At 41.9% G+C, this 26,293-nt stretch overlaps 1 protein-coding gene across 1 annotated transcript; it reads left to right on the top strand.

Annotated features, from left to right (window-relative positions):
* The first annotated feature begins 1,036 nt into the window (after positions 1 to 1,036).
* Positions 1,037 to 21,224, top strand: TDRD12 (tudor domain containing 12). Its single transcript, XM_058034247.1, has 30 exons — positions 1,037 to 1,082; positions 1,940 to 2,098; positions 2,383 to 2,519; positions 3,661 to 3,780; positions 4,393 to 4,448; positions 5,216 to 5,301; positions 6,192 to 6,393; positions 6,573 to 6,649; positions 6,925 to 6,983; positions 7,681 to 7,741; positions 8,406 to 8,510; positions 8,898 to 9,080; positions 9,519 to 9,672; positions 10,632 to 10,759; positions 11,302 to 11,490; positions 12,213 to 12,341; positions 13,167 to 13,284; positions 14,063 to 14,196; positions 14,288 to 14,508; positions 14,711 to 14,810; positions 15,953 to 16,140; positions 16,455 to 16,662; positions 17,190 to 17,282; positions 18,159 to 18,328; positions 19,008 to 19,117; positions 20,078 to 20,132; positions 20,306 to 20,419; positions 20,500 to 20,653; positions 20,747 to 20,813; positions 21,139 to 21,224. Exons 1-30 carry the CDS (start codon positions 1,062 to 1,064, stop codon positions 21,222 to 21,224), a joined length of 3,684 nt encoding a protein of 1,227 aa, XP_057890230.1. The 5' UTR covers positions 1,037 to 1,061.
* The last annotated feature ends 5,069 nt before the right edge of the window (positions 21,225 to 26,293 follow it).

Genomic DNA, 26,293 nt, shown 5'->3' with positions numbered 1-26,293 from the left:
GTTACTTGGGGTGGGTTGGGAGAACTGGTCCTGTTGATGTGCTTCATCCCTGCCACGCTGATGGGCCATTTAGTGGGTTTGCACTAATTCACCTGACACTTCAGCTGAACTTACTTACGGCTTTCGCGTGTTACTGCTGAAAGAAAAGTCTACATTAAACACCTAAGGCAGCACTGATAATCTCTTGGTGCAGGGTAAGAAAGGAGTACGTGACTCAGGAGCTTTGTTGGTGTTGAGCGGTCTCGGGCGAAGCTTCTGCAATCGTTTCAGCTGTTCCGTTGTCACGTTCAATGGGAATGGTCACTGCTGTCGCTTGTCGCTGTGTGGCACCTCAGGGTAGCGCTGTTGCTGCTGGATTCTGGCTTGTTCAGCGGTAGTTTTGGAAATGGAAGGACAGTGTATTCACTTTCCTTTTCTGAAATATTTAATTAGGCATCTACTTTAATTGTAAATTCTTGTAAGTTGTAAACTAGACTCTGCGGTGATGATACCACGATGTGATTCCACGATGTTTTTGTTTGTGCCAAAATGAATTGCCAGTTATTTGCTGGAAGTTTCATTATTCTGTTGTAACTCCTCGGTCTGGTGTGTACCACTGCAGACAGATGTAGTGTGAAATGCTAATAAAAATCTGTGATATTAAACTTGTTTGCTAAGTTTTGGATTCCTCTTTTGTATTAGGCTGAGGGATTTTTTTAAAATTGTAAATATTCTCTTCTGGTGTTCTTGTTCATTTGATCATGTAGGTAGGTTGTAAAAGCACTTGACTGTGATCAGGCTATTTCTGCTGGCCTTTGAATGGAAGAAATGCAGTATGGATGGTAAATCCTAATTAGGCTTTAACATAGTCCCTCGCTAAGAAAGCTGGTTTGAATGCTTTGAAGCATGTAAATTATAAAAATAAGTTGCTTAAACTAGTACTTCTGACATGAGTAGTAAAAATTTATAGGTTTGCTTTAGGTGTATGATCAAATAGGCTTTGAAAAAAATGGTGGGGATCAGAATGGTTCATCAAATGTTTTTCTTTTACAGTAGTGATAAGGGAGACACAGGAGGTAAACATGGAAGTCGCAGTATTAAAGGTATGCTGTTTGTTTTTTTTAATCTAAATGATTGATGTCTGTTTCTATGTGAATTTCTTGAGGTCACGTTTACAAAAAAGATGTTGCCTGTGTATTTCCATTCACCAGCATTTCTTTGCACTCGTGGAGTCATATTTGGGTTTGTTTTAGGTTTTATTTTATTGTTTTTGTTGTAAAATGTGTGAGTTGGAGTGTGAATTAACACGGGCAGGCAGCCAGAAAAACCACAGCTGAAATAAAGAGAGTAAATTTATTTAACCGGAGGATCTGGGGCACACCCAGGTGGACACTGGCGGCTCAGCCCATCCCAGCAGGATTCATCAGGAACCCTGTGAGCTCCCCTGTGCTTTTTATGATCTCTGAGCTTTGATCTTTCTCCCAACATGGAGCCCAGCATGTCCATGAGAGTGCCTCCAAGCCTCTCCAAACACAGAAATTCTGCTTCTCAAAACAGACAATTAACAGCAATAGGCATAATAGATGGGATTTCCCACTCTGATATTCTCCAGGCCTGAGGACTTCATATGGAAGTAAAAACCTTTGTCTTTGCACTTTTTCCACTGTTTGGTTTAACCAACTTTTTAGATAATGCTGTTCCCTTGTAGACCCCCCCCCCCATGGTGTTTGTTGCAGTGCTAAAGAAACTTGGAAGCTGAGAAGCCATTTCATGAACTAATGCTGTGAAGGTGAAAGATGTTTCACGTATTAACATTCTGTGTCTCACCATAACTTTGAAGATGCCCTGTGAAGTGTCAGTCACCATAACTTTGAAGATGCCCTGTGAAAATCAAGTTTTATTTTAACATCTGCTCAGATACTCTTAAAAGTCAGTATTTATACTCTGCTTCTTGGCCCAGGCTGGGGATCCAAGTTGCTTTTGGATTGCTGTGAAAGAACCTGTGCCTGGTGTAGTTGGTGAAACTGTGTATGAAAACCTGAATGCTGAAATGGAACAGTTTTATACCTCTTACAAAGATACAGATGAAGTAAAACAAGAGGAGATAAAAAAAGGCCAGGTAAGATCCTTGTTCTACATAGAAATCTATTATTTGAATCTATTTGGTGGTGAAGAATCAAGTATATGTTGGTTTGTTTTTTTTTTTTAATTTTACACACAAAAACAGATATAGTATCTGTGTGAGTTGTGTTTTCTCATCTGTACGCCTTCTAACTGTGAGCTATAAGGTTTGCATTTTGCTAAGAAAATGGAAGGCTGTGTAATAAATACTGTTTCCTTGCCTTTGAGTGTAACTGGGGCTATGTGAAAGAAGCTGCTGTCTTGTTCTTTGTCTCTGCTCAGGTTTATGTGGTTTTCAGTGAGGAGCTGAAGTGCTGGTGCAGGGCTCTGGTGCAGTCAGTGTGGTGCCAGGCAGATGGTTACCAGCTCAGCTGTTTCCTCGTGGATTATGCCAAGTACTGCTATGTTCCATCAAAGAGGTATGTGTTTTTGTTATTGTCATGTATTTGTTAATACATCACATGTAATAAATTTGTTAGTAGATACAGCTGCTGTTAATATTTTTTAGTTAATAACATTTGTTATTTGTATTTGTTAATGCATCACATGTAATAAATTTGTTAGTAGATACAGCTGCTGTTAATATTTATTTAGTTAAGTGAGGTGTAGGTTGTGTCCACAAGAAGCTGCTCACCAAATGATACACTAAGTGCAAACCAGTCCTTATTTTGTGATAAAGATGCATTCCATTTTAGGTTTTGTTTTTTTAAAGATTTAGAATAGAAGTGTCAGTCTGTTGTGATTGAGATGTGTGATTGCTAGTTAAAATTTACCTTTATATTCTCATTTAATAATGTGGTATATACAAAAAAAAAATATTGTGGCCAATGAAGTTTAGGCATAAAAACCATCTACAGAAGCTGGGTTTCACTTGGAACAACTTGTTTACTAAGAGCTGACAGTTTGTGTTGCCATGGTGTCAAAAAAGGTGAGTTTTTCACAGGTTCTGAGCTCTTGATGAAATGAGTGTGAAACCTTGTGTTTTTAACATCTTGAAAAATACATTCTTGTGTTTCAGAGCAAGCTAGTCCAGCTCTTAAAGTTTGTGTATTAAAATATGCAACTTGGAGCACAAGAAACTTCACCAAATTGGTTTTGGTAGTATTCCACAAAATTAGATCTTACTTAAAGTATTTTAAAATAAATAACGTTTTAAGTTGACTGTTGATTTATTGAAAAACAACTGTTGCTTTGTTGGAAAATAACTTGATAATGGGTTAAGTACCACGAAGATATCTTGATAATGGGTAAAATACCATGAAGATACTTAGACGATGAGTAGCAAGAAGACTTGCTGCAGTGGCAAAGGATCAGATCAGAAAGATTCCAGGTAATTAGAATATGTATTAATAACGAATAGAACAGCAATCCCATTGACCTGTTGGTCCTGATGGCACCTCTTAGAGTAAGCAGTTTCAAAGAGGGAGCCAGTGGGATCCAAACTCCTGGAAGAACTGTGTTGTTAAATTCAGGGTAACAGGAGGTGGTTTGTGAGACCAGTGACTTCTGGAGAACAAATTCTGCCCTGTAAAATGAGATAATTTCCACTTTGTTTTGCAGCATTCGAGTTTTACCAGGAGCATTTGCAAAGATCCCCCACAGAGCAAAGAAGTGTCGGCTGCACTGCACGAAGCCACTGACACTGCATATTGACTACTGTGAAAACACTGCCAAAATAGGGTAAGGAGAGCTAGGAAATACCTTCTGTTTGTGCTTTTCTGAAGTGGGAGGGTTCAGTGTAGAAGTTTTTAGGAGGGATTATATTTCAAGGGGAAACCTGCAGTATTCTCACAGTAAGCGTAGAACACAGAACTGTACCAGCTACAAAGAGGAAAATCAACTCTCTTCCAGCTGAGAGAACAATGCGCTCCAGGGAACTGGTGGAATCACCAACCCTGGAGGGATTTAAAAGGTATGTATAGATGTGGCACTAAGGGACATTGTTGAGTGGTGGCCTTGGTAGTGCTGAGTTAGTGGTTGGACTCAATGATCCTGGGTTTTTTTCCAACCTAAATGATTCTGTGATTTCTTCATATCTTATATTTGGTGCAAGCTATGATACCTTGACAAAACATCTTTTAATTTTGATCAATTCATAGTACTGGTGAACTGGAACAATATTACCAAACTAAAGTGATGTGCCGAGTAATCAGATTCTGCTGATTTGTGTAGCTGTGCACTTTGTAAGAATTTTCATGATTTAGAGCTTTGTGCTTGTATAGATTTTTTTTTTTTTAATTACTCATTTCATGTTTGATAATCTGGAAAAACTGATTGTGTTTATTTTCCTAGACCAGCCAAAAGATGGGATACTGCTGCCATTCAGCATTTCCGAAAGCTTCTTGAAGGTAAATAACACTTCAGTTTTGGGAAAAATCAGTTGTTAGAGAAATGCAGTACTTGTGTACAAGTTGATTATAGTTGAGTATGCTTGATTATATTTATAAACGCTGTAAGTTAAAAAAAAATGAGAAAGGAGCTGCCTAAGTATGGTGTGACTAAGGCACAAGTACTTGGAGCTGTATTTTGGGAACTCTGGGCTTCCATGCTGCATAAATTTTGGTAGTTAAATTGTGTTTAGGCTAGATTAGGCTGACTGAGGGAGCATTCATGTCACATTTGTTTTGAACATTGGACCCATTCTGTGTATTCAGCATGAGACTGAATGTGCATCACAGCTGTCCTGCATGTACAGAGGTGCTTCAGGACTTGGATTAGCTGTGTTTGCCCAAATGAAGTGTAACAAAGCTGTACAGATGTGCAAATACAACTTCTTTCAAGAAAAGGAAATGTCTCTCTTGAAAAGCACGTGCTGGTGCCTCAGACTGTCAGAGTCTAAGAGCAAACCAAGACTTTCAGTGTAGAACTAAGAGTGGTTTGTCTCAAGAGATCATTAATCTGATCATTAATCAAACCTCCTCCAAAGACTAAGGACGAGTTTCTTTTTGGAGCTTTTAAGTTTTTATTGCTAAATTCCTCATTTCACTTAGGTGCAATAACAAGTGTTACACGTTTTTAATTGTGATGCCTGATTTTGTCTGTCTCAGTGCAGGTAAAGAATGCTGACAGTGTGATGGGGTCTAATCTTTTTTCTTGTGTTCATTACTGCATTTAGAGGCTACCGAGGTTAAAGCCACAATACAGACAGTAGAAGATAAAGTGTTAGAGGTGTTCCTTTTTGTGACTATAAAAGATGAAAAGGTAAGATACTTTCATATTTCCAACTCTATTAGTGTACTTTGCTGTTAGTTTAAGATTGGAAAGCATGGCTTTCAAGTTTTTTTCAGATACAGTAGAAGCTAAATCATTAACTTACTAGAGGTTTTTATTACATGATGTTCATTGTAAGCCTCTGGAGAAATTCCAAGAGGCAGAACTTGTATTTTTCTCTGCATTAACCTTTTTTCTTTTTCATCATTGACAAGCAAGTGAAGTCCAGCCAGTATTTAAGTGGATAACTGTGTGCATTATTTGGTGTACGTCGTGTGGTATCATGTTTGAAGATGTTTCAGTAAGGCAGCTGCATCATACTGTAAAAATAGCTAAAATTTCACACTCTTGCATACAGATGAGTCCTCCAGGAGCTGGAAAAAATACCAAGTCTAGTTCCACTTGCCAAAATGTGTAACTTGTGTCAAATCTCTGCTGTAGCTACTGCCAGACTTACACAGCTGTATAGTAGATAGAAGTTGTTTTAGGCCTAATACTGCCTTTTTTTTTGCCAGATTTTGATGTGTGCTGAATCTAAAAGAAATAGAGGCTTCACTGGATCAGAAGGTTCTTTCAGGGCTCATAGAGTTAATTCAGTACAGAATTTTGGCCAGAAACCTGGAACTCAGTAATTAACACCTGTTGAAAGAACATACATGAAAATAGGACTTAGCTTTTTTTAAACTATTTGACAGAAAGCATTCGTTGGTATTTCTTATGTCTGGGATTCTGTTTAGTTGGATTTTGTTTGGGGTTTTTATCATATTTAAAAGTACTGCTTTTGTTTAAATCTTCACATAAATTTTAAACAAATATGTGTTGGTGTAGCTTACTGCTTGTTGACACTGAATAAAAAAGATCTTGTTTGGGTTTTTTTATAGATCTGTGTTAATGATGATTTGGTTGCAAAGCACTTTGCTCATTACAAGGAAGATGAAGGGACTGCAGGGAGTTCCTCAGATGTTTCTGATGATGAAGTGTCCTTAAATGTTGAGGGTGTTCCAGTGGAGTTTGTTGGTCCTACGTTTCTTGCCAGGCCAAAACTGCCCTTTGGGGAGGAGGTGTCACCACATCTTGGGCCAGGTGGGACCCACAGCTGGGGGGACAGTCCTGCATGCAGCACTTGGTGTGTTTACTTGGATGTGGGGAATGGGAATGTCCTGTCTTGGATCACAGTGACTGGGGCACATGGTGTCCATCTCTGGCTTTTTGTGTGTTCAGATAATCAGAAATGGCTGTCTCCATTTTATTTATCTTTTTAGGTCTTGGTGGTTGTAATTCTGTTCCTAAAAAGCCATCTCAGAGGTCACACACAGATCTAAATGACAATACAGTGCCTGTAAGTACTACATTTTGTAATGAATTGTGAAATGTAAGCTAACATAAACATACATAGGCCAGATTAGGAGTGCTGTAGTCACCCAGCTTGTTTTTAGACAGTTTCCTGAAGCTTGTTTCATCAAAATTGTTGCCTTAGTCAAAGCAACTTCGAATTTGGAAAAGAATGCTGCAGAATATTTGGAGAATCCCACATGAGAAAAACACGTTCAACTTTGTGTTTTAAATATTACTTTTGAACAGTATTATAGTGCTTAAAATGTGATTCCTTCCTAGGTGGTCAGCACGGTGCCAGATTTGCCTTCCAAGGAAGATAAAGCAGTTCAGACAGAGAGGTGTGGTGCAGTTTGTTAAATGTTCAGAATGATTCTGTCATCAGACAGCTGGGAGCTGTAGTGTGTTTGCAGTTACTGTTCTTGGGCCTCTAAAGGGCAGAGGGGAAGGGAAGCTCCATACCCATGCTTTTGGGGAAGGAGTTACCCTGGAAAAATAACCAGTTATTTCTAAACAGTAGCTTGACAACAGGCATGTGGTGGGGAGGTATTTTTCTGCATACTAAGTGTGTTAATTTGCTTTATTTTATTGTTGGTGTGATTTATAAAGTTTCTGGATTTAATGAAATATGAGTGGGTCAGTTGGTGCAGTGCTTTCACTGTGCTGCAGGTCAGTTGATGCAGATGAAGTAAACTTCAGGAGTGTTTCTTCTGTCAGTTTCTAGCTGATGCAAAGATGAGTTGTTCTATGTTTTGGAACTTTAAGAAGCCTTTTTTTTCTACAGTCCAGTTTATTTTTCTTCCAATGTCAGGGAACTTAGTGAAAATAATCTTTCAGAATATTTTTCAAAATTAAGTTTTGCTTTCCCAGGGGTGTGTTTTGATTTCTGCTTTTGTATTGAGGATTTTTCTCATGGACATAGATATGTCAGAAATACTTGAAGTGAATTGCTTCATGACACTTGGGAAGTACTGGTGGTATTTATAAATGATGTTTTTCTTTTGAATTTATGTTGTTTTTAATATCTCTGTTTCTCAGGATTCCACAGTTCCTAAATTCCAGTTCCTTTCAGACACACACAGCTGAAGATGACCAACAGGTATTTCAAACATTAACTTTTATTTAACTTGTCTTGTGCTGCAAACATTTTGGTTTTGGTAGCATTGGGTCTCTGTGGAAGGAGGTCAGGGGCTGACTGCTCCTGCATTGGCCTCTGCAGGCCAGAGCTGAGCCGGCCGAGTTGGGGATGCCTCCCTGAATTCAAGAAAGGGTAAAACACAGGGAAAGGAACAAAAAATTGTGAGAAACAGTCAATGCCAGGGTCAGAGGAGTAGAAGGAGCTCCATGCTCCTTCTGTGTTTCTGAAGGGATTGCAATCTGTGGAGGACCTGCATTAGAGCAGAGAATAGAGAAGGAGCAATGGAGAGAAGCTGCCGTCTGCACTGTGGCTGCTGTCCCTGCCTCGTGCTGCTCCGTGTGGGAAGAGTGCCTGCTGTACACAGTGTCCACTGCATTTCTTGAGGGGTTTAAGACAGTTAAGACCATCTTTCTTCCTTTAAAATAGCAATAACAAATTCTCATCTCACCCTTGGTCTGTGTAACCTATCAGTATGTACAAAGCATGTTTAAATTGAATTTAGAATTTGATTCATTTACATCAAAATGCCTTTTTTTTAAATACAGTGGGTGCTTCTGAGTTTTGTGTAAGCTAAACCCCTTTTGGTAAGTATTGCCATTATCATCTATTTGTCTCATGGTTTCAGAGTTTACAAGATGTTGGGAAAGAAAAAAACTTCGTGTTCCTGAACAAGAAAATTGAACCATCATCAATTTTGGAAACAGCACCACTTTCTGATGGTTTGAAAAAGGTAGAGGTGATGATACTGCATTGATTATCTTTTTAAGACAAGTTTCATACCTCAAATTACCATAGTAAATATTACAGTAATACCTTACTTTGATTGAGTAATGTGCAAGGTTGTTCATATGGTTGAATAAATGAAGCTTTGGAGAAATGCTGTAACAATTTTACACATTTTTTCTGGTATATTAGCCACTGCTACAAGTGGATTTGAATTTTAAAACAGTAATGTAACAGCTGAGCCCAGAAGATGGTTTTTCATATTATCTGTTAAGGACATTTATTATGTAATGGGTCAAAAGCTTTTAAATCACTTGTTGTTACCCTTTGTCTTGTCTTGTTGGTGTTTAAGTACACTGATTTAGTGGGAAATTCTTAATTTCTGTTTCTGTAGGAACTTGCTTTGAACAAGTTTTCAGGCCCTTCCTTCACCCAGTCCTACTGTTGGCCACCAGTAGCTGGGGGCTGTGATGTCGTTGCCATCTCCCATCAGGGAAATGATCCCTTGTTATATATTCCACCAGTTCTTACACTGCTGCAGGAAAGTCACTACCAAGCCTTGCCAAACATGAGTGGGGTATGTATATGTTGGACCAGAGAACCAGTTACTAGTCTGAATGTTTGGCATGTATACATTAGTGTCATCTCGGTGTATCTTCATGATGCCTGCCAGTTTCTGTGAGGCCTCTGCTTAGAGGCCTTGGGTGGACTCTGTGAATGGGGCAAGTCCCAGACTTACTTTTAAAGCAATCCCCACCAAGTGGTTCATGCCCTGGCACTTAAATACACAATGGAGCTTTGTTTCTGCATGAGTAGTATGTACTTATTAAACTAAAATTGGTATTAGCTGTTTCAAATACTACAATACATTTTCTAGCTTCTGTTAGATCATAGAATTACTGAGGTTGTAAGGGACCTCTGAAAATGGCCCAGTACAACCCCAGTAAGACAAGATTCTTAAGGTTCTTTACTTCTGTCTAACAAATGTTGTCAATTTTTGTACCTGTGTATGTAGCCACTAGCACTGATTTTATGTCCTGGATGGAAAAAGGCACAGCTTGTTTTTGACCTGCTGAAAACATACAGGAAGGGCTGCAGACACCTTCACCCCATGCTGATAACCCTCGGGCAGAACAAGGAAGCAGCCAGCCAAATGGAAATCCGAGGCTGTAAGAACACTTTGTCATCATCTTTGTTATGCCTGAAGGCAGTGTGGGCTGCCTTAATTGCAGGAGCCTGTGAAAGAACAATTTCTCCTTCTCAGGTTCTCGATTTACTTGTTCAAATGGTGATTTACAATTTGCTGTTACACGAAGTACTGAGCATTTATTGTATCTAACTCAGTAGCATGCTCAGGGTGCCCCACAGAGAAGTAGCATAGAAATAACGAAAAAGCTGTTGGGAGACTTGCCCTGCTTAGATATATTGTACTTAGATATCTATACTTAAAATATTTAGGTGTGTTCTGGTTTGGTGCCTTTGTTTAACACCTGCATTTTCAAAAGTGGCTTATGTTGTGCCAAGACAATAAGAACTATGGATAGAACTATGAAGAATTGTGTAAAACCCCATTTCAGTAGTTGGTATTTTTTCATCCATTGTTCAACTTTGAGCCTGGTGGGTGAATTCAGGCCTGTAAGCAGCAGAGCTGTTGGTGTATTTGCACTAGTGAAGATTGGTGTAGTTTTATTTCCATGTGTAGATAGATACACATGCACACACATCTGTGTAAGTTCCTAAGCTACAATGTTTGCTTTATTCTACTGTTGAAACTGAACTTTCCTGAAATTGCTCTTGCATCTATTTATAAATATTTCCTTTCTGGCTGTTTGGTTCTGAAGTTATTACCTCTACTTCCAGTACCTTACTGGAAAATGAGATGACATCCTGCTTTGTAAACTTGCTGCCCTTCAGACATTTCACTGGATTTCAAAATATCAGAGCCTCACACTCTCGTGTCTTGGATAACTTGCAGGAGTAGAAAAACACAGACTCCCCAGTTTTGAGATGATGAATCTGAAATACAAATGTGACCATTTTTAAATAAAGCTACCATGTTCTTTGTTGTCACAGTAATACTCTTTCAAGTAGTAAGTGAATAGTAACAGTCTTTCCCTCCACCTTGTAGGTGAAGTAGTAGTGACTACACCATACAACCTCCTGAGACTGCTGGAACATAACCCTGGCCTCTTGTGTAGGCTTTGCCATCTTGTTCTTGATGAGATCCAGGTGCTGTTCTCTGACACTTCTGAACAGGTAAATGCCTTACACAGCCACTTGGCAAAATGCTGTTCCAGTTGTGCATGAGTCTGGAACAGTGGCACACACTGAGCAAAAAAAACCTGGAAGTGGGTTTATTGTGAACCCCTTTTTTAAATCTACTTTTTATTTTTTTATTTTTGTATTTACAAATTACTGTGTTGGCCGGTTGGGCTTGTCTTGTAGTTACCACCTAGTTTTTGCTGAATGTCTCTGCCCTCTCCAGTCTTTGTGGAGGCTTTTTATACTGCAAATTTCAACACATCATCTTCTTGAGGTTTCCATCTTCTCTGGACAGAATCCTGCATGCACATAGATATGCTGTTCTGTTGCTTTCTTTTGCTTCAGAAGTCATGCAGAGAATAGGATAAAAGTGTACATACCAAGCTGTTCTTTGGGGGATGAGACTTGCGGTTTGCTGTGGTAGTGGCTTTGTGACTGGAAAAAGCAATGCTCTGAGACTGTTTTTTTTCTGGGCTGTCATGTGCTTGCTGGAATATGGTGAGAGGAGAGAAAAAAAAAAAATCTTTCCTTCCTAGGTGTTTACCCTGCTGGATTGTTACAAGAAGGCCACTGCTCGGCCACAGGGGAATCTACCACATCAGATCATTGCTGTGGGAACTCAGTGGAATAAACACATCACACCCTTGATAAAGGAGTTCATGAATGATCCTCACATTGTGATAACTGTTATTGAAGAGGCTGCCATCTTTGGAAATGTGCAACAGGTAAAACTTAGGAAAATGTGTCACTGCTTGGATATGTGGCTGCTGCTGTTTTTTATTGGAAGCAGGGGGTGCTGCAGTGCTGCCTCCCAGTGTGAGCTGAAGTTAGAAATCATGAGCAGGTGAGTCACTGAACAAGCTGGAGGTCTCTTATTGCTTTTATAGGACTGAAATGAAGACAGTCCCTTGACTATTTTGTGGTTAGTGCAAATGAGTCTAAATTTGAGATGTATTTGCAAACAGTGCAGTTCTTGACCAGAATGTTTTGCAGTTGTTAGCTGTGGCTGGCAGAACTACAAGGTAAGGCGTGCCAAGGCAGATCAAGTAAAGCATTTGGTTTGCTGCTTTCACACAATACCAAACTGTTGACCTCAAATTTCTAGAAGGCCTATTACATATTGTTAGGTATCTTTTCACTTAGTTTCCAGTCAGTGTGGTATAGCCCTGAGGAATAACGCAAAATGGTTTAAGTTTGATTTGAATTACAGCATGTCTCAGCATGGCATCATTTGTGGATTTTAAGTGTTGGGAAATCTCCAAAAGTAGATACCCATGGCATGTAAGGAAACTGAAAACCCAAAGTTTTTGTGAGAAGCCTTAATGACTGAGCAGAACTGAAAGGGTCAATGTGTGCATGCATCAAGGTTAGGATTAGGAAGAATTATATAGTAAAATATGTATGGGTTATATGAATTAGCAGCTCTCGGTTTTGTATTTGCTTTTAGGTGGTGCAGCGCTGCATAAGCAGCAACAGAACTGCTGAGTTACTTAAAATCTTGGATTTTACCCAGAGGAATCTTCAGAAAGTGCTGGTCTTCACTGACTCAGTAACTGAAGTAGAGATGATTCATAAGGTAAGAAAGCATTTAAACTTAAATAAGCAGGATTTTTTTTAAGTTGATAACAAATTAAAATATCTTGGCTTCTGAGAATAAAGGTGGGATGTGAATTTGGAAGTTAATCATGGCTGCTAAAAGTAACCCCAGACTGACTATCAGCAAATAGCTGACATAGATCATGTGATACTGAAAGGATTCATTTCTGATGTAAATATTGGTGCATCGGGAATGTTTATTCTTTGGTGATTGTTAATGGAAGCAAATCTTGTTTGGGATTGTAACTTTCTAACACATTTCCCTTGAATATTTGAGGGTTCAAGTGTTTCAAAACCAACCCTGCCACCACTTCAAAAAAAGTGCGTGTTGATGTTAAAGTAGGGTTGAATCTGTTCATAGTAATTCTTGTTGGGCAAGAATTCTTTGAAAAATGACTTCAAATCTTTTACATGGCCTATGAAAATATTTCAGGGTTTCACGTGATGAAGAATGCTTGTTCTGAGAGACTGAAACATGAATCTGCATGTTGTTAGATCATGGAATCAGAGAGAACACACTAATGAGGGGAAAAGCTTGAGATTTTTATTTTCTTAAATGTCTGTCTAATGTATTCAAACATGACAACATGAGCTTGTAGTTTTGTTTTTATACAGGAAATTAATGAACCTTTTCTCCATTAATACATTATTTTTTCATATAAGCAACCTAAATTTCATTAGCTCTTTCATTATCTCTCTACAGCAAGATGTGCTAAATTCTAGTAAGAGATGCTGCCTCTTAGATTTGATTGGAGCAAGTACTGCAGCATTGCAGGAATGTGTAACTTTTTACTTTGCCATGCAGGCACTGAAGAGCAACTCAATAGTTTCCTTGAAAAAGCATAAAGAGAGCAAGTGTAATGCTGAGTGTGTCTTGGAGAGGTGGAGAAAAATGCACAGTTCTGGCACTCCTGCTGTGTTAGGTGAGGATTCTGTGTCTGGTTGGGATTTTATCTTAATGCAGAGCTGAGATCTGCACCAAGCACTTACACTGGCTTATCTCACACTTCCACAGGGGCAGATCCCTATGAACTCTTGTCAGTTCTCTGTTTACTTCTTAACGCTACAGGGCTTTGGGTTTTTTGTTGTGTTTTTTTTTTTTTTTTTTTTGTTTGTTTTTTTTTCTAATTTTCTCCTGTTATTATTTTCCCTGCTTATTTTAAAGAACTATGAATGTATTCAAAGATTTTCCATCATTTTACAATTTTCTCTGCTACAGAGGAGATACAGAAAATTATTACAATAAATCTTTGTAGTTTGGAAATTATTTCAGAGTTTGTAAGTTCCATTAGGGCTATTTTTCAATTTTTTTGCACTAACGAAGGCCTTTATCCATTTTCAAACTCAGTTTGTTCTTTATGTTACATATAAAAACAAGAAGGTGGACTTAGCTCTGCACAGAGCTATGAGAACTCCTGCACTGTTTGAGCTGTCTCCTGTGAATTACTGAGTGGTGCTCAATTCTCTGCATTCTGTGGTGCTGACAGGAAATGGAGAGTGCTGCGAGCTTGGCATGAAATGCTGTGTCTGCCATATGCTGATGAGATTTATTGACTGGAGAAATAAAAACCCTTGTAGGAATGTATTGGGGAAAAAATCCATCTTCCAGTTGGGAGAAGGAAATCAGCTGTGGTGTGGTGATGTGATGCTTCCCATGTTTGAGTTATTACAGTTACACATCTGTGTGAAACTTGTGCTTAGTTTTAACAGATGACTGCCTGCCCTCCTTGGGGATCACAGATGCAGCTTGGGTGATCCATTTCAGTTTCCCATCTCCAGCAGTCTTTGGGCAGCGCCTGCAAAGCATGAGTGACAACTTCTGCCCTGGCATAAAGGTTTGGGTGAACCTTGACTGGGTGGTGCTACACTGGGTCATTACTGATGGATACATAAACATTTTCTCAAATTATTTCTCATTATTTCTAGGATTCTGCTGTAGGTCAGGAAGAGACGAAGGCACAGTCAGTCATTCTGCTGACAGAGAACAGTTCCTGTCATTCACCTGAGATTTTCTACTACTTAAAGCATGCAGAAGCTGAAATTCCAGAAGAACTCTATTATTTGACTGCCATGGTGCAGGAATCTGAGGAAGACAAGAAATTGTCAAGACCCCTGTGTGCTTCTCTGAAAACATTTGGGATTTGCAGGTAAGGAAGTGTCAGCATTTTGTGCCCTCAGTGATGATTGCTGCTGATTCCTTGGTGAATTTTCCTGTTTGATGCTTTTCTGTAAAACAGGTTTTGCTCATGATATTTTATTTCTGTTGCCTGTTGCAAGTCACTTAACAGGAGTTTACAACTGAAAGAAAAGAACTTTTTCCTAAACTTGTTGTGTTTTTTTTAAATGTAGGAACAGAACAGAGTGTCCAGATCGTCATCAAATTAATTCATCAGTAGACATGGCCCAGAGTATTGCAGCTGAAATGATAGAAACACCTGAACGTGTGACAGTAAGTTACAGTTTTCCTTGGGCTTGGGTACCAAGAGAAACAGGTCTTAAACAGCTACTTAGCATGTTACTTTTTTTTTTAATTCCATTAACCCTAGTGCAGTAGGATTAATGTACTCTCCCTTGCATAAATCAGTGTGCCAGATGTTCTTTGTGTTGTGTTTTGTAGGCAATTCTGAGTTTACCTCAGGTTTTTTTCCTGTTTTGAAGATTGACATTTTGTGGGAAGATGACTTGTGTTCTGTGTATTCATTCCTTTTATAATTTGAGACTCTATATCAAAATTAACAAAGATGGAGGCTTATAGAAACTTCATTTCTTGTAGAGGAAACACAGATTAATCTGTGGGAGTGAGGGGAAGTTGAAGTGGAAGGATATTTTTCTTAGCTGACGTGTTTGTGCAAACTTACTGAAAGCTGAGCATTTTCTGGCCTTGGGATTAGAGAATGTATTTTCATTTATTGTATGCCCAAGAAATGGGAAGCTGCTCTCTTGTAGGTAGAACATTTGAGTTATTTCCTTCAAAAATATCAGTGCATTGGAAGATTTTTGCTGGTTTAGTTAGACTTCTTTTTCAGTAGTTGCACATCCATGAAACCTTCATGGCTACAGGGTTGACTTTGCTACAGTGATTCTTCATATCCCAGTAAGAGTTTGTGTCTCCAGCTCCGTCTGAGAGTTGTGCTTTATCTGAGGTGCTCTCAAAGCAGCATTTTACACATTGGTGTGCACAGCTGTGTGTTTGTAGGCTTTTATTTAAATCCTTTTGGTGCAAAAAAAGCAGTCAGTTCTCCCTGTAAGGCTGGGGAGTGTTCAGAGTAGAGCTGGAGTGGTGCAGAACGTGTGAGTGGTTAATAGCCTGGCAGACAATTTTGAGAACTCCCTGGTGTTCACTGAGGTGGAATATCATCACCTGACACCAACAGCTCCTGTTCCATACATTGCTGTCCTGCTGACTGAGCTATGGCCAGTTAGGATTGAGAATAATAACAGCAACTCACTGTTTTCTGAACTATGTGTGTACAACATCTGTCACCTTTTGGGGCTGGAAAGAGGTATGTTTACCATATAGAAAGACCTAAATTTCATTGGTTTGAGAAATCACACACCCCTCCTTTCTGCGGATGTGTTTGATCCTTTCAGATCCTGCCTCTCTTCATTGTACATGCAACAAAGTACTTTGGTCGAATAGTCAGGAAACAAAAGGACCAGTATACAGCTCTTGCTAAAGAAATGAATGATTACTTCAAGGTACCAGGACACAGGATTTCTGTGACTGCTGTGGAGAAGTCAGTGTTGTATGGGTTACGTGAGGGAGCCATTTGCCACAGGTAGAATTTTGTTGGCTTTTTACTTGATTCATGTGCTTGTCTTTATGCAAAGCTTTTTAAAAACTTGACTGTTGGGTAAAGAAAAAGTCCTCAAAAGCAGCAAAAAAACCACTGCTATGGCAATAATGCTTTTAAAAAGCTCTTGCCTGCTCTGAGCTCATGAATGGCAAACAAGATGGTTCCCCACACATGCACTTGGTTACAGAGTGGGTTTGGAGGAATATCAGTTTTAAAATGAGAGCAGTATTAAAAAATGTCGTGCACACCTGGTTACATGAATAATAATTCTGTGTTTCTTTTCCTGTTATATGAAGGGTTCAGGTGGTAGAGACTCCAGCAAAAGATGAAGAAAATGCCTGTAAGGTCACAATTAAATACATAGATGAAGGCAGGACAAGTCAAGTGAATAGTGATCAGCTGCTTCACTTGCCTGTCAAGTTTCAGGATCTGCCACCTCAGGCTGTGGAAATTATAGTTTGTAGGGTAAAACCCATAGATAATGAAGTTGAATGGAATCCAAAGGTAATAAGCTGGTTTTGCATGCTATTTCCTTTACATTCTTTACATTCTCTTTCTGTTTTCTATGGGAAAACAGTTACAAACTGTAAGCTTAGGTACCAAACTGCATTGCTTACTAGTATTGACACTAAATACCTGCAGTTGGGGCAGGTTCTAAGAAGGCAAATTTTCTTTTTTTATTTTTCTATGAAATAATACGGGGCACTTAATGGGATTTTTTTCCCTAATGATTTGAATTTCTTTCTTTTAGACTAGGTTCTCACTACTTTGGATTCTGGGGGAGGAACACGGGATGTGTAGCCTCTCTGAATTGATCTGTGTTTGAGTGATCTTTCATTATCCTTGAAGGCTTGTACTGTTCTAACTTAACTTTAAGTTAAAGTGTGCCACTGGTTTACTCAAAACTGTATTTGTTCAATACCCTTTTCATTGTTAAGCTCAGAAGATGTTGTTCCATTGTAGTTAAAGTGACTGTAAAGCTGTGTTGGTATCCATACATCTCAAGTGCTGTGATAACTTGTTTTTCCTAGGTGACTGATCACATCAATCACAAAATTAAAGGAAAAGTTCATCATGCAAAAGTGGTGCAAACCTTGGGAAGGACAGTTTGGGTTGACCCAATGGTAGGTACAGAATGGCAGCTCTGGGAGGTCGTAGTATATCTGCACATGGTCCAGGACTGTTCCACAAAGGTAGTAAAAAAAGTGTATTTGGGAGGTGCTGGTGTTCAGTAGTTTGTCTTGTGAAATCAGTTCTGCAGTTTGTTAGATTCCACTGGAAGAATGAAACTTGGATCCTCCAAGATGGTTTGCTAATATCCAACAACTCTTGAAGTAGACTTAATTTATTTTGTTTACAAATCCTTAATTCTACTCTTACAGCCCTTACACTACTTTGTAGTTGGTTTTAATCTACATTTTTCTGCAAATAAAAAAAGTTCAAAACTTTGCTCCTTCATTTCCTTGATCATAACAGGAAAAATGGCTGCTCTTGTTCTTGGAGCTTTCTTGTTTTCAGTTTCACGTCCATTAGCATCAGCAGACTCCTTGGTTTTGTGGAGTGAGTCAAGTGAAAACTGGATTGGAAAGAGAAAATTATCTAGAAGTCATTCTTTTCAGTTCCCATATGGTGTAGCTCAACCTTTCAGCAGTTTCTAGGCTTTGGGGTTTTTATTGTGTCCCCCACCCCCTCAGCTGTTCTCAGGATGCATGGGACTCAGTTCTGTACTGCATGAGGTTTGTTATGGCTGTCACATGGTCAGGGCTGGCACTGTTTACCTAATTGCCATCCTGTTCTGTTAGGGCACACAGCTGGTTACTGGAGCCATTATCACCTATTGAACATGGGGAGGGTCCTGTCTGAAAATCAGGGAAACCAAATTGCCTGCAGGCATAAAGTCAGTAGGGCTATGTTTGCAGTCTGACTGAAAGAGCAGCTGTGAGTTGGAGGGAGACCATTGAAGAGCTGTGCTTTCCCTTTATGTTGTCGTGTAATTCAAGGTTGCAGTTACCCATCTCCCCACGATGAGGATGTGGGTCAATGAGTACAACATTCGGTCTGAGATTCTGTCAACGGGTTTGGGAACTGACAATCCTGAACATGTAGGAGAAATTCAGAAGCTGTGTGCACAGACACCAGCTGTGGATCATGGACAGAGCTTGGAGCCTTTGTAAGTGTTAGCAACTTTTTTTTTCCAGCTTATATTTTATTAAGAGAAAAACTGTATTTAACTGAATATGAATAATATTACTGGCAGTGATGTTCATTTAAACGCAGGAACACTTGTGTTTGTAATGTGTCTACTTCCCATTAACTACTCCTTAGCCCCATAACAGCAAGGAAAAGAAAATTCTAATTCTAGGAAATACTAACCTGGAATTTGATGCAGACAGGCAAGTTAGTAACTTTCCTAACTCTGTAACTCTTAACTTACTAACTTTATAGCTAGTACAGAGTCTGAATTCAGATTCTATTCCAATTTATGATGCTCAGTAGCTGGTTTGGGTGTTTACCAGTCAGTCAGTATCTGGTGTCTCAGGCACAACCTGTTTGTATTTATTCCTTTCTCTTGAGAAAGGAACTTTAGGATCCTCCATGTCATTGCCAAAGCATTTAATGCTAGGGACCAGACAGCTTTACTGTGATGCTGTGTGCTGAAATGTGTGTAATTCAGCTGCTTGGGTCATTTTTTTACAGACCTGCTGAGCCTGAGACTACTGTTGAAAAATTGGGAACTGCAGTGCAGGCTTTGTTAATAAGGTACAGATTAAAGTAGGGGAAGGCAAAGGAAGGTGAAGCTGACTGTCATTTGTGGGTTTTCTTTTAAAACTGCTTTGTCCTGTGTTCAGAAGCACAGAAGAGGACACAGCTGATCTAGAGGAGGTACCCAGTCCACAGGATCCATCGGTACAGGAAAATTCTGCTGAAAGCTGTAACAGTTCTGTGACTCCTCCAAGCAGTAAGTTTTCAGTGCTTTCCACAAGTTTTCAAATGTGAATTCAAGTTAGGTGGTTGATACCAACCTAACAGTCACCCTGGCAGCTGCAGACTGCTCTGGGTACACAGAGCAGCACCATGTGGCTGCTGTTTGCAGTCAGGAGATGCTGAGAGTGACTCTTGCTACTCTGTGTGGCTGTCTGGGGGATGCTCTGTCCTCGAGAGCTTGGAATTCTTTGGCTGTGAGTGGAACATGTGAGCAGGACATCTCTGCTGTAAAGGGGACAAGAGCTCTGCTGTCCAAGGCCACAGGATTGAAGGGAGTTGAAATCTGTTGAAATAAAGTTGTTCTCGGGGTAATTTTTTTCCCAAGACTGAGAATGGCAGAAAATGGTGCTCCCCCTCATTTCTTTTTCATCTAATCTCAAGGATGTGTTTACTGTTCTGTCAGTGGAGGCTTAGAAATGCTTAGGCATAGCAGGGGCACAGGATTACCTGCTAGCAGCTGACACATGAGTTGGAAGGTAAGGAAGTTCTAGCAGATAAAAAGGCTGGAGTGCTTACTGCAGAAGGTTTGTTTCCCCTGTTAATAGTCACACTTATGCCATGTTTTGAGCTGTGATGTTGACACCACCATTAATCATTTCATTCCTGAAACTCCCCACTAATTCCCTGAATTGTTTCAGGTGTCAAATAATGTTTTGAAACTGGAGAAAACCTTTACCTGACCTGGAAAATAGCGTGTTTGGTTAGGTTTTTTTAAGTCTTGTAACACTAACTAGAGTATTTTTGATAATTAAAATTCTTAGTTGAATTGTTAACTTCATGAAATCGTTCAGGATAAGAAGTACACAATATAAAAGACAAAGACAGTAATTTGGTTACTACCAAGTTATTTTTGTGATAGTATAGGGAAATTCTGGAAATACCTGGTTTCTGTAGTATAAGGAAGTATAAAAGATGTTTTTTGATGTCTTTTTAGATTATGTAATTCAAACAAAGGAAGCAGAAGACTCTACTGTGCATCAGCAGAAGGGGTAGGAATATAGTGATTCATTCCCATGTTGTGCTGGTGTCAGGTCTGCATGGCCCAGGCCCCTTGACTGAGTTGTGACTTCATAGACAAATTCTGGCTCTGTGTGAGACAGATTGGCTAAACCTCAGTGCTTTTCTGCTTTGGAAAACACCTATTAAATGAACTTTCTTTCAGCTGTCATCCACTAATCAAGTGGTTTCAAGATGATGTGAGTGTGACACTGAAGGTGCAAATACCGAGAGCAACTGAGAGTAGATGTGAGTTCTGTAGAGAAAAGTTGACTTTCAGGTAGGTTTAAGAAGCTTTGGTATAATCAGAAAAATGTCTTTGTTGGGATTTAGTGTTTTTAAACTTACTGTATATTGCAGTGCTTATTCAGAAGGGAAACATTACGTGGCTGACCTGGAGCTGTATCAGTCAGTAATTGCAGAGAAGTCCACATGTGTGGTTAAGGATACAGAGGCTGTGATTTTATTGGTAAAAGAGAAGAAAGGAACGTGGTGCAAGTTACTGAAGAACAAGGTGAAGTGAAGATTAATTTGAGAGTTACTGAATGTTCTGAACATGTTTGCTGTGCATCAGAGCAGGTATTTCAAACTCTGGTTTTGTCAACAGAATGTTCATGTGTCCTTGGATTTTGAATGCTGGCAAGAGTCTGAAGATGAAAGGCCTTTTACAGTTGGTAAGGATTGTATGAATCTGAGTTGATAACATAAAGTGATGAGCATTCTCTCTTTGCATTGCCTTCATCTGAAATACTAACTTTTTCCAGCAGGTTGCTCAGATTCTTTGAAAAGAGCTGAGGGGACCTCTAGAGCAAACTAGAGGCGGCAGGGGACTGTTCTGTCAGCACAGACTAAGGGCAGATAAAATTGGTTCTGAGTGTTTTGGTCCAGTTTGTAGTCAAAAGCACTCGGGGCTTGCTGGGCTGGGTCATTGGATAGTGTTTATTCTGGAGCTCATTTTTTCCTGATTTATAAAAGTTACACCTTGTTAATCACTTGCAGGTTCTGGAAAACTGAACTACCCTCCTGCAGGATCTGAGGAGTGGTTTGAGTCCTCAGAAGACAGCGATACAGAAAGTGATGAGTAACTTGGAGGAGAAATTCCTTTTCCCTCTGACAAGAATTGTATTATTGTGAATTAAACAGTTGATGTAATTGTTGATAGTTGATATAATTGTGGCTTGTTCATGTAATTGTTAATTAAAAATGTTAGTTGCAGTCAGGTTCTAAAGGCACTGTGCTTAATTACAATCTTCACCTGATAAGAGGTACTGGCAAAGCAGTATCTGGAGTAAAAACACTTAAGAGCGGATGTAATCTATTTTTGGTCTTGCTCTGCATCCTGATGACAACAGAAATTACCTACTTGAAAAAAACAGCTGTGGAGCAGATGTTTGCCTTCTCTTGGTTCTGTTCTTCTTTGGCATGTTTAATACCGAACTACAATGTAAGGTGGGGATTTTTTTGTGGGGGCTGGTAGGTCAGTCTCTAGTGGGTTATTTAAGAGGTGTAAGTTACCTCTAGTTTTTGTTCAAAAAAACAAGGCCTCTTCTGTGAAGTAGAAGCAAAAAGTGGGTTTAGCCATACATATACATGCATGCAAAGGGCACCCTGATGTCAGTGGGAGGGAGTGAGAGGGTGGAGGAGCAGGTGAGGAAAGGGGTGTCATGCAGAGTCTGTCAAAAAAGGAAGGTTGTAGCCCCAGAATGCCTGACAGTTCATAGGAGGGAGAGGTGAAAAAAACCAAGGTTTCTCATTTTTATTATAAATTGATTTTAAAATAGCCCTTTATTCATTATTATATATGTGGGTTTAAAATAGTCAACACTTCTTAGATCGATCGGGTTTGAAAGTACAAATACAACTTTTGTACATATACATTAACAAAAAATCTGCTTGAAATTGCAAGAAGAGAAGATCCCGCTGTGGCAATGAAAGAACCTTGGCAGCGGTTTTGTGGAGTTAACGGCCTAGGCGTCGGGCGCCTCAAAGCGGGTGCTGCCGCCCTGTGGTGCTGTCCGGTACTGCAGCGGCGCCCGCGGCGTTGATGCTGCCGGGCCGGGCTGGGCGGGGTTCCGGGCCCCGGAGCACGGCCCGCTTCGGGGGTGCCGGCCTTGGAGCACCGCCGGGCTGAGGGGTTCCGGGCCCCGGAGCACGGCCCGCTTCGGGGATGCCGGCCCCGGAGCACGGCCTGCTTCCAGGGTGCCGGCCCCGGAGCACGGCCTGCTTTGGGGGTGCCGGCCTTGGAGCACCGCCGGGCTGAGGGGTGCCGGCCCCGGAGCACGGCCCGCTTCGGGGCTGCCGGCCTTGGAGCACCGCCGGGCTGAGGGGTGCCGGCCCCGGAGCACGGCCCGCTTCGGGGGTGCTGGTCCTGGGGCGGAGCTCGGCACGGCTTTCGCGGCTCCGGGCGCCGCACAGTCCTCGGCCGGGGACCTCAGTCACCGCCGGGGCTCCCTGAGCCTCCCTTGTTCCAGCCCCGTGTCCTGAGCCACTCGCACAGAGCTGCTGACCCCCAAGCTTACCAAGCACGGAGAATTTATTTGCCTGCAAGGTCCCGTGGCACACTTTCATGTCATTGATAGCACACACCTCTCCTAGTGTCTGCAAATATTTGGATGGGTATTACGGGCGTTAACGTCTTTGAAATGGGTCTTAATGTCTCCACTGACTTTAGCAATGGTTTTTTTATCACACCCTGGCAGTTTGGCTCATGAGGTAGATAAGGGGGCCTGAACTTTGGGGTAGAATAGTGGTTTCAAGGGAGAATATGGGGTAGGCAGTTCAAGAAGGCTGCACCTTCCTAGTACCTCAACCAGTGGGGAAAGGAAGAGAGCAGCAGGCGGCTGGGAGTTTGGGATAAAGGAAGGCACTGTACTTCAGAACTGGACAGAGGAAACGTCTTGGGCATGTGGCCTGATAGACTTTTTTCCTTTATTGGAAAAAAGTTGAAGAAAAAAGTCAATTTCCTTTTTGGATGTAAACTTCTGGTGTTTGTGGATTTTCCTGACATCACCAAGCCCCAACCTTTTCAAGGTTCCCAGTTCCCTGCTTGGTACATCCTGGTCCTCTAAGAGCTCTCTCATCCCCCACAGCTGTCCCTGTGCTCCCACTAAGCTGTGCCCAACATTGCCATGGTCCCTGCCAGCACGCACAAGGCCTCCTGTCCCGACACAGCCCACAGGAGCCTGGGCTGGCCCTTGAAACACCGGCATTGTGCCAGGAGTGGGGAACTGCCTTAGGGTGGGCATTTACCAGAGGCAGAACCCTCAGAGCCACTTGCTCTACAGTGCAAGAGGCAAGCCACAACAGGGACCAGGCAGAGGAGAAAGGAGAAGGCTGTCTTGAAATTCCACAAGGAAGGGTTTACTCCAGGTGTAGAGAGCAGGATAAAAAGCACTGAGCACTATTGTGCGAGGGCTTTTGTGCAGATATAGTTTTATAAAGGGGGCAGACACAAAAGGCAAACCAATAGGGAATCCTCAGGGGAGAAGTGAGGGGATTATATCAAGTGTCTGGGGCCACTTGGGCTAGTGGCTGAAGAGGATGGCTCACATGGGCCAATGGGGTCACCAGGAACGGGAATTCTAAAGGGGTATTGCAATCAGGGATTGGCCTGAGGTTAAAGTGGCAAAGAAGGTTTGGGAACAAAAGGGGCTGGGTTGCCTTGACAGGCAGGGAAAGAGCTGGAACAAGGGGTGGGGAATGGCATGAGGGACAGCATTGAGGGAGGGTAAAACCCAGGGGTGAGCCAGCTCAGGGAGAACATGAGGGTACAAACAGAACAAACCACTTAACAAGGAATCGATAAAATAAATTCAAACTGGAGCTGTCGCAGACTCGGGGCACTGTGTGCACACAGATGGGCAGTGGCCATGTCACAGCAGCCACTGTGACATCATTACCCAAGGCAGTGTTGGAAGGATGCTGGGTGTCACTGTGACCCGCACAGGTGACAGGGGGGCTGCCGAGGAAGGCGCTTGCCGGGGGCTGTGAGGGAGGAGGGCATTGCAGGGCTCTGAGGCCTCGCCCGTGTCCGGCTGCTCCCTCTGGCTGGGCAGAGGCTCTCCAGGCTCTCACCACCGCCCTGGCCATCGGCAATGGTGCGGCAGGACCCTGCCTGGGGCCGCTCCCCTTGCGCCAGGGCCGTGAGGAGGGAGAGCTGCTCCCACTTCGGGCCCATCCGGACCCGGCACGTCCTGCGGCAGGAGCGGCGGGACAGGAAGCCCTACAGCCGCCCCGAAATCCACCCCCGGAGCAGCCGTGTGCAGGCCCCGGGGCTGGGCCCCTCTCTCCCAGCTCAGTAAAGTCTTCTCATCTGCACTGGGTGACCCCACTCTCATTTGTCAGCCATCCTCCTCTGCCTTTCTCGAGGTCAATATTAGGGCCTGGCACCAGCGGATTCTCTCCCTCCCTGGGACTGACAGTGCCTTCCCTGTCCTGTCTGGGCTGGGAGCCTCTGGACACACAGCCTCAGCTGTGAGTTTGAGTTCACTACCCACTGACAACACAAAACCCTGTCAAGTCTCAGGCTGGAGCAGTTTTGAGACTTGGCACAGCCTCAGCCTGCTGGGCAGTGCTGCCAGCTTTGGGGTACTCCCTGCCCTGGGGTTCAGTGATGCCTTGTGGTTCTTCCTGGATGTGCAGGACTGTTGGTGCGTTTAAGATGTGTCCCTGGGCTTGGGGGTGGTTATGTGTTTGGAGATGTTTTGAGGATGTGGCTCCTGGTGTGTGGTGGGTGCTGCCAATTAGGGTGGGAACTTCAGGATTTGGGGGTGTTTCTGTGTGTGTCAGATGTGTGCTGCTGGGTTTGGGGAGTGCTGCTGGGTGTGGAGTGTGTCTGGTTTGGGGGTTTGTTCCCAGATTTGGGTGATTCAGCCAAGGTCTAGGGGTTATTTCTGGTTTGGGGTGCTGCTGGGTTGGAAGCTGCTAGAAGCAGGCTGTGACCCTGGAGAAGCAAAGCCTGTCCCTGCAGGAGCAGCAGCCAGTGCACCCTGTGAGGTGCTGGGCATGCTGTGCTCCCTGGATGGGGTTCCAGCAGCTCAGCTCCCCAGCCATCCCTGCTGGGCTGCTGCCCCTGGGGGCTCTGAACTCAGCTGCTCTGAGGTGAAATAGTGAAAGTAGATAGTAGAAATCTTTCACTCCTGGAGGACCGTGGGCTAGTGCCCACCTCACTGTCTGCTCTGCCTCAGCAGATAGTGGGGTGTTTCTGACCAGAGTTCAATGCCCTTAGACCCTTTGGAGTCTCAGTGGATCTCTCAGAAGCCACAGCCCTGACTTTCCATCCTGCTGCTGCTTTGCTTCTCCAAGTGCCCCCGAAGCTCAGGAGATTTTCTGTAGTGGAGTTCCTGTAGCACCAGGCAAAGTCTCAGACATTTCCTGGGTTCACCTCAGTTCACCTTTCACTGTCAGCAAGCACTGAATTGACACAGCCTGGGCTCTTGGATCCTCTTGTAGCTTGTTTGTATTTATTTTTTTTTTTTTTTAACACTTTAGACACTTTGGAAACCCTTCTGCAGGATTTATCTCATACATGGCAAAATTGTTTTGAGAATGTGGATCCCGAGGACTAGAAGCAGTCTGACAGCCCCCTGTCTCTGCCCTTTGTATTTCAATTCTTTAACAAACCATTTTTATCCATTTTGATTTTCAAAATCCCTTCAGCAGGTGCCCAGCCTACAGTGCAGAATGCTTTCCTTTATGACACATTTCTCTTTGAAGATGGTAGTTTACATATGAAAATATTCTGGGAAAAAAACATACAACTTAATTTAGAAAGCCACCAAGTAACAAAGAAATCACAATAGAGAAATGTCATAATATTTGTTGTATATTATCAGAATTTCTCCCCTCCTCTAAAAGACCCTACTGCACTTAGGGTTACCAATTAACACAACCAGACTTAAGATCACTACAAGTTTTCATGTAACCATTTAGAAGAGCTGTCAGGGTTTATCTGACACCATTTCTGCTTGCTGTCTGCTTTCAAGAGTGCAGCTTGCAGTTGGGTGTCACAGCAGCCTCAGCTGTGTCTTCAGAGTTTGGCTTCACTACCCACTGACAACACAAAACCCTGTCAAGTCTCAGTTTGGAGCAGTTTGAGACAAAATCAGGTAACATAGCATGGGATGTGCTTGTCAGCTCCATATCCTGGTAAATT

The sequence above is a fragment of the Melospiza georgiana genome, chromosome 14 (genome assembly GCF_028018845.1).
Source record: "Melospiza georgiana isolate bMelGeo1 chromosome 14, bMelGeo1.pri, whole genome shotgun sequence".
Classification (NCBI taxonomy): Eukaryota; Metazoa; Chordata; class Aves; order Passeriformes; family Passerellidae; genus Melospiza; species Melospiza georgiana.
Note: the sequence above shows the minus strand (reverse complement) of the source record. Positions and strands in the feature narration are given on the sequence as shown.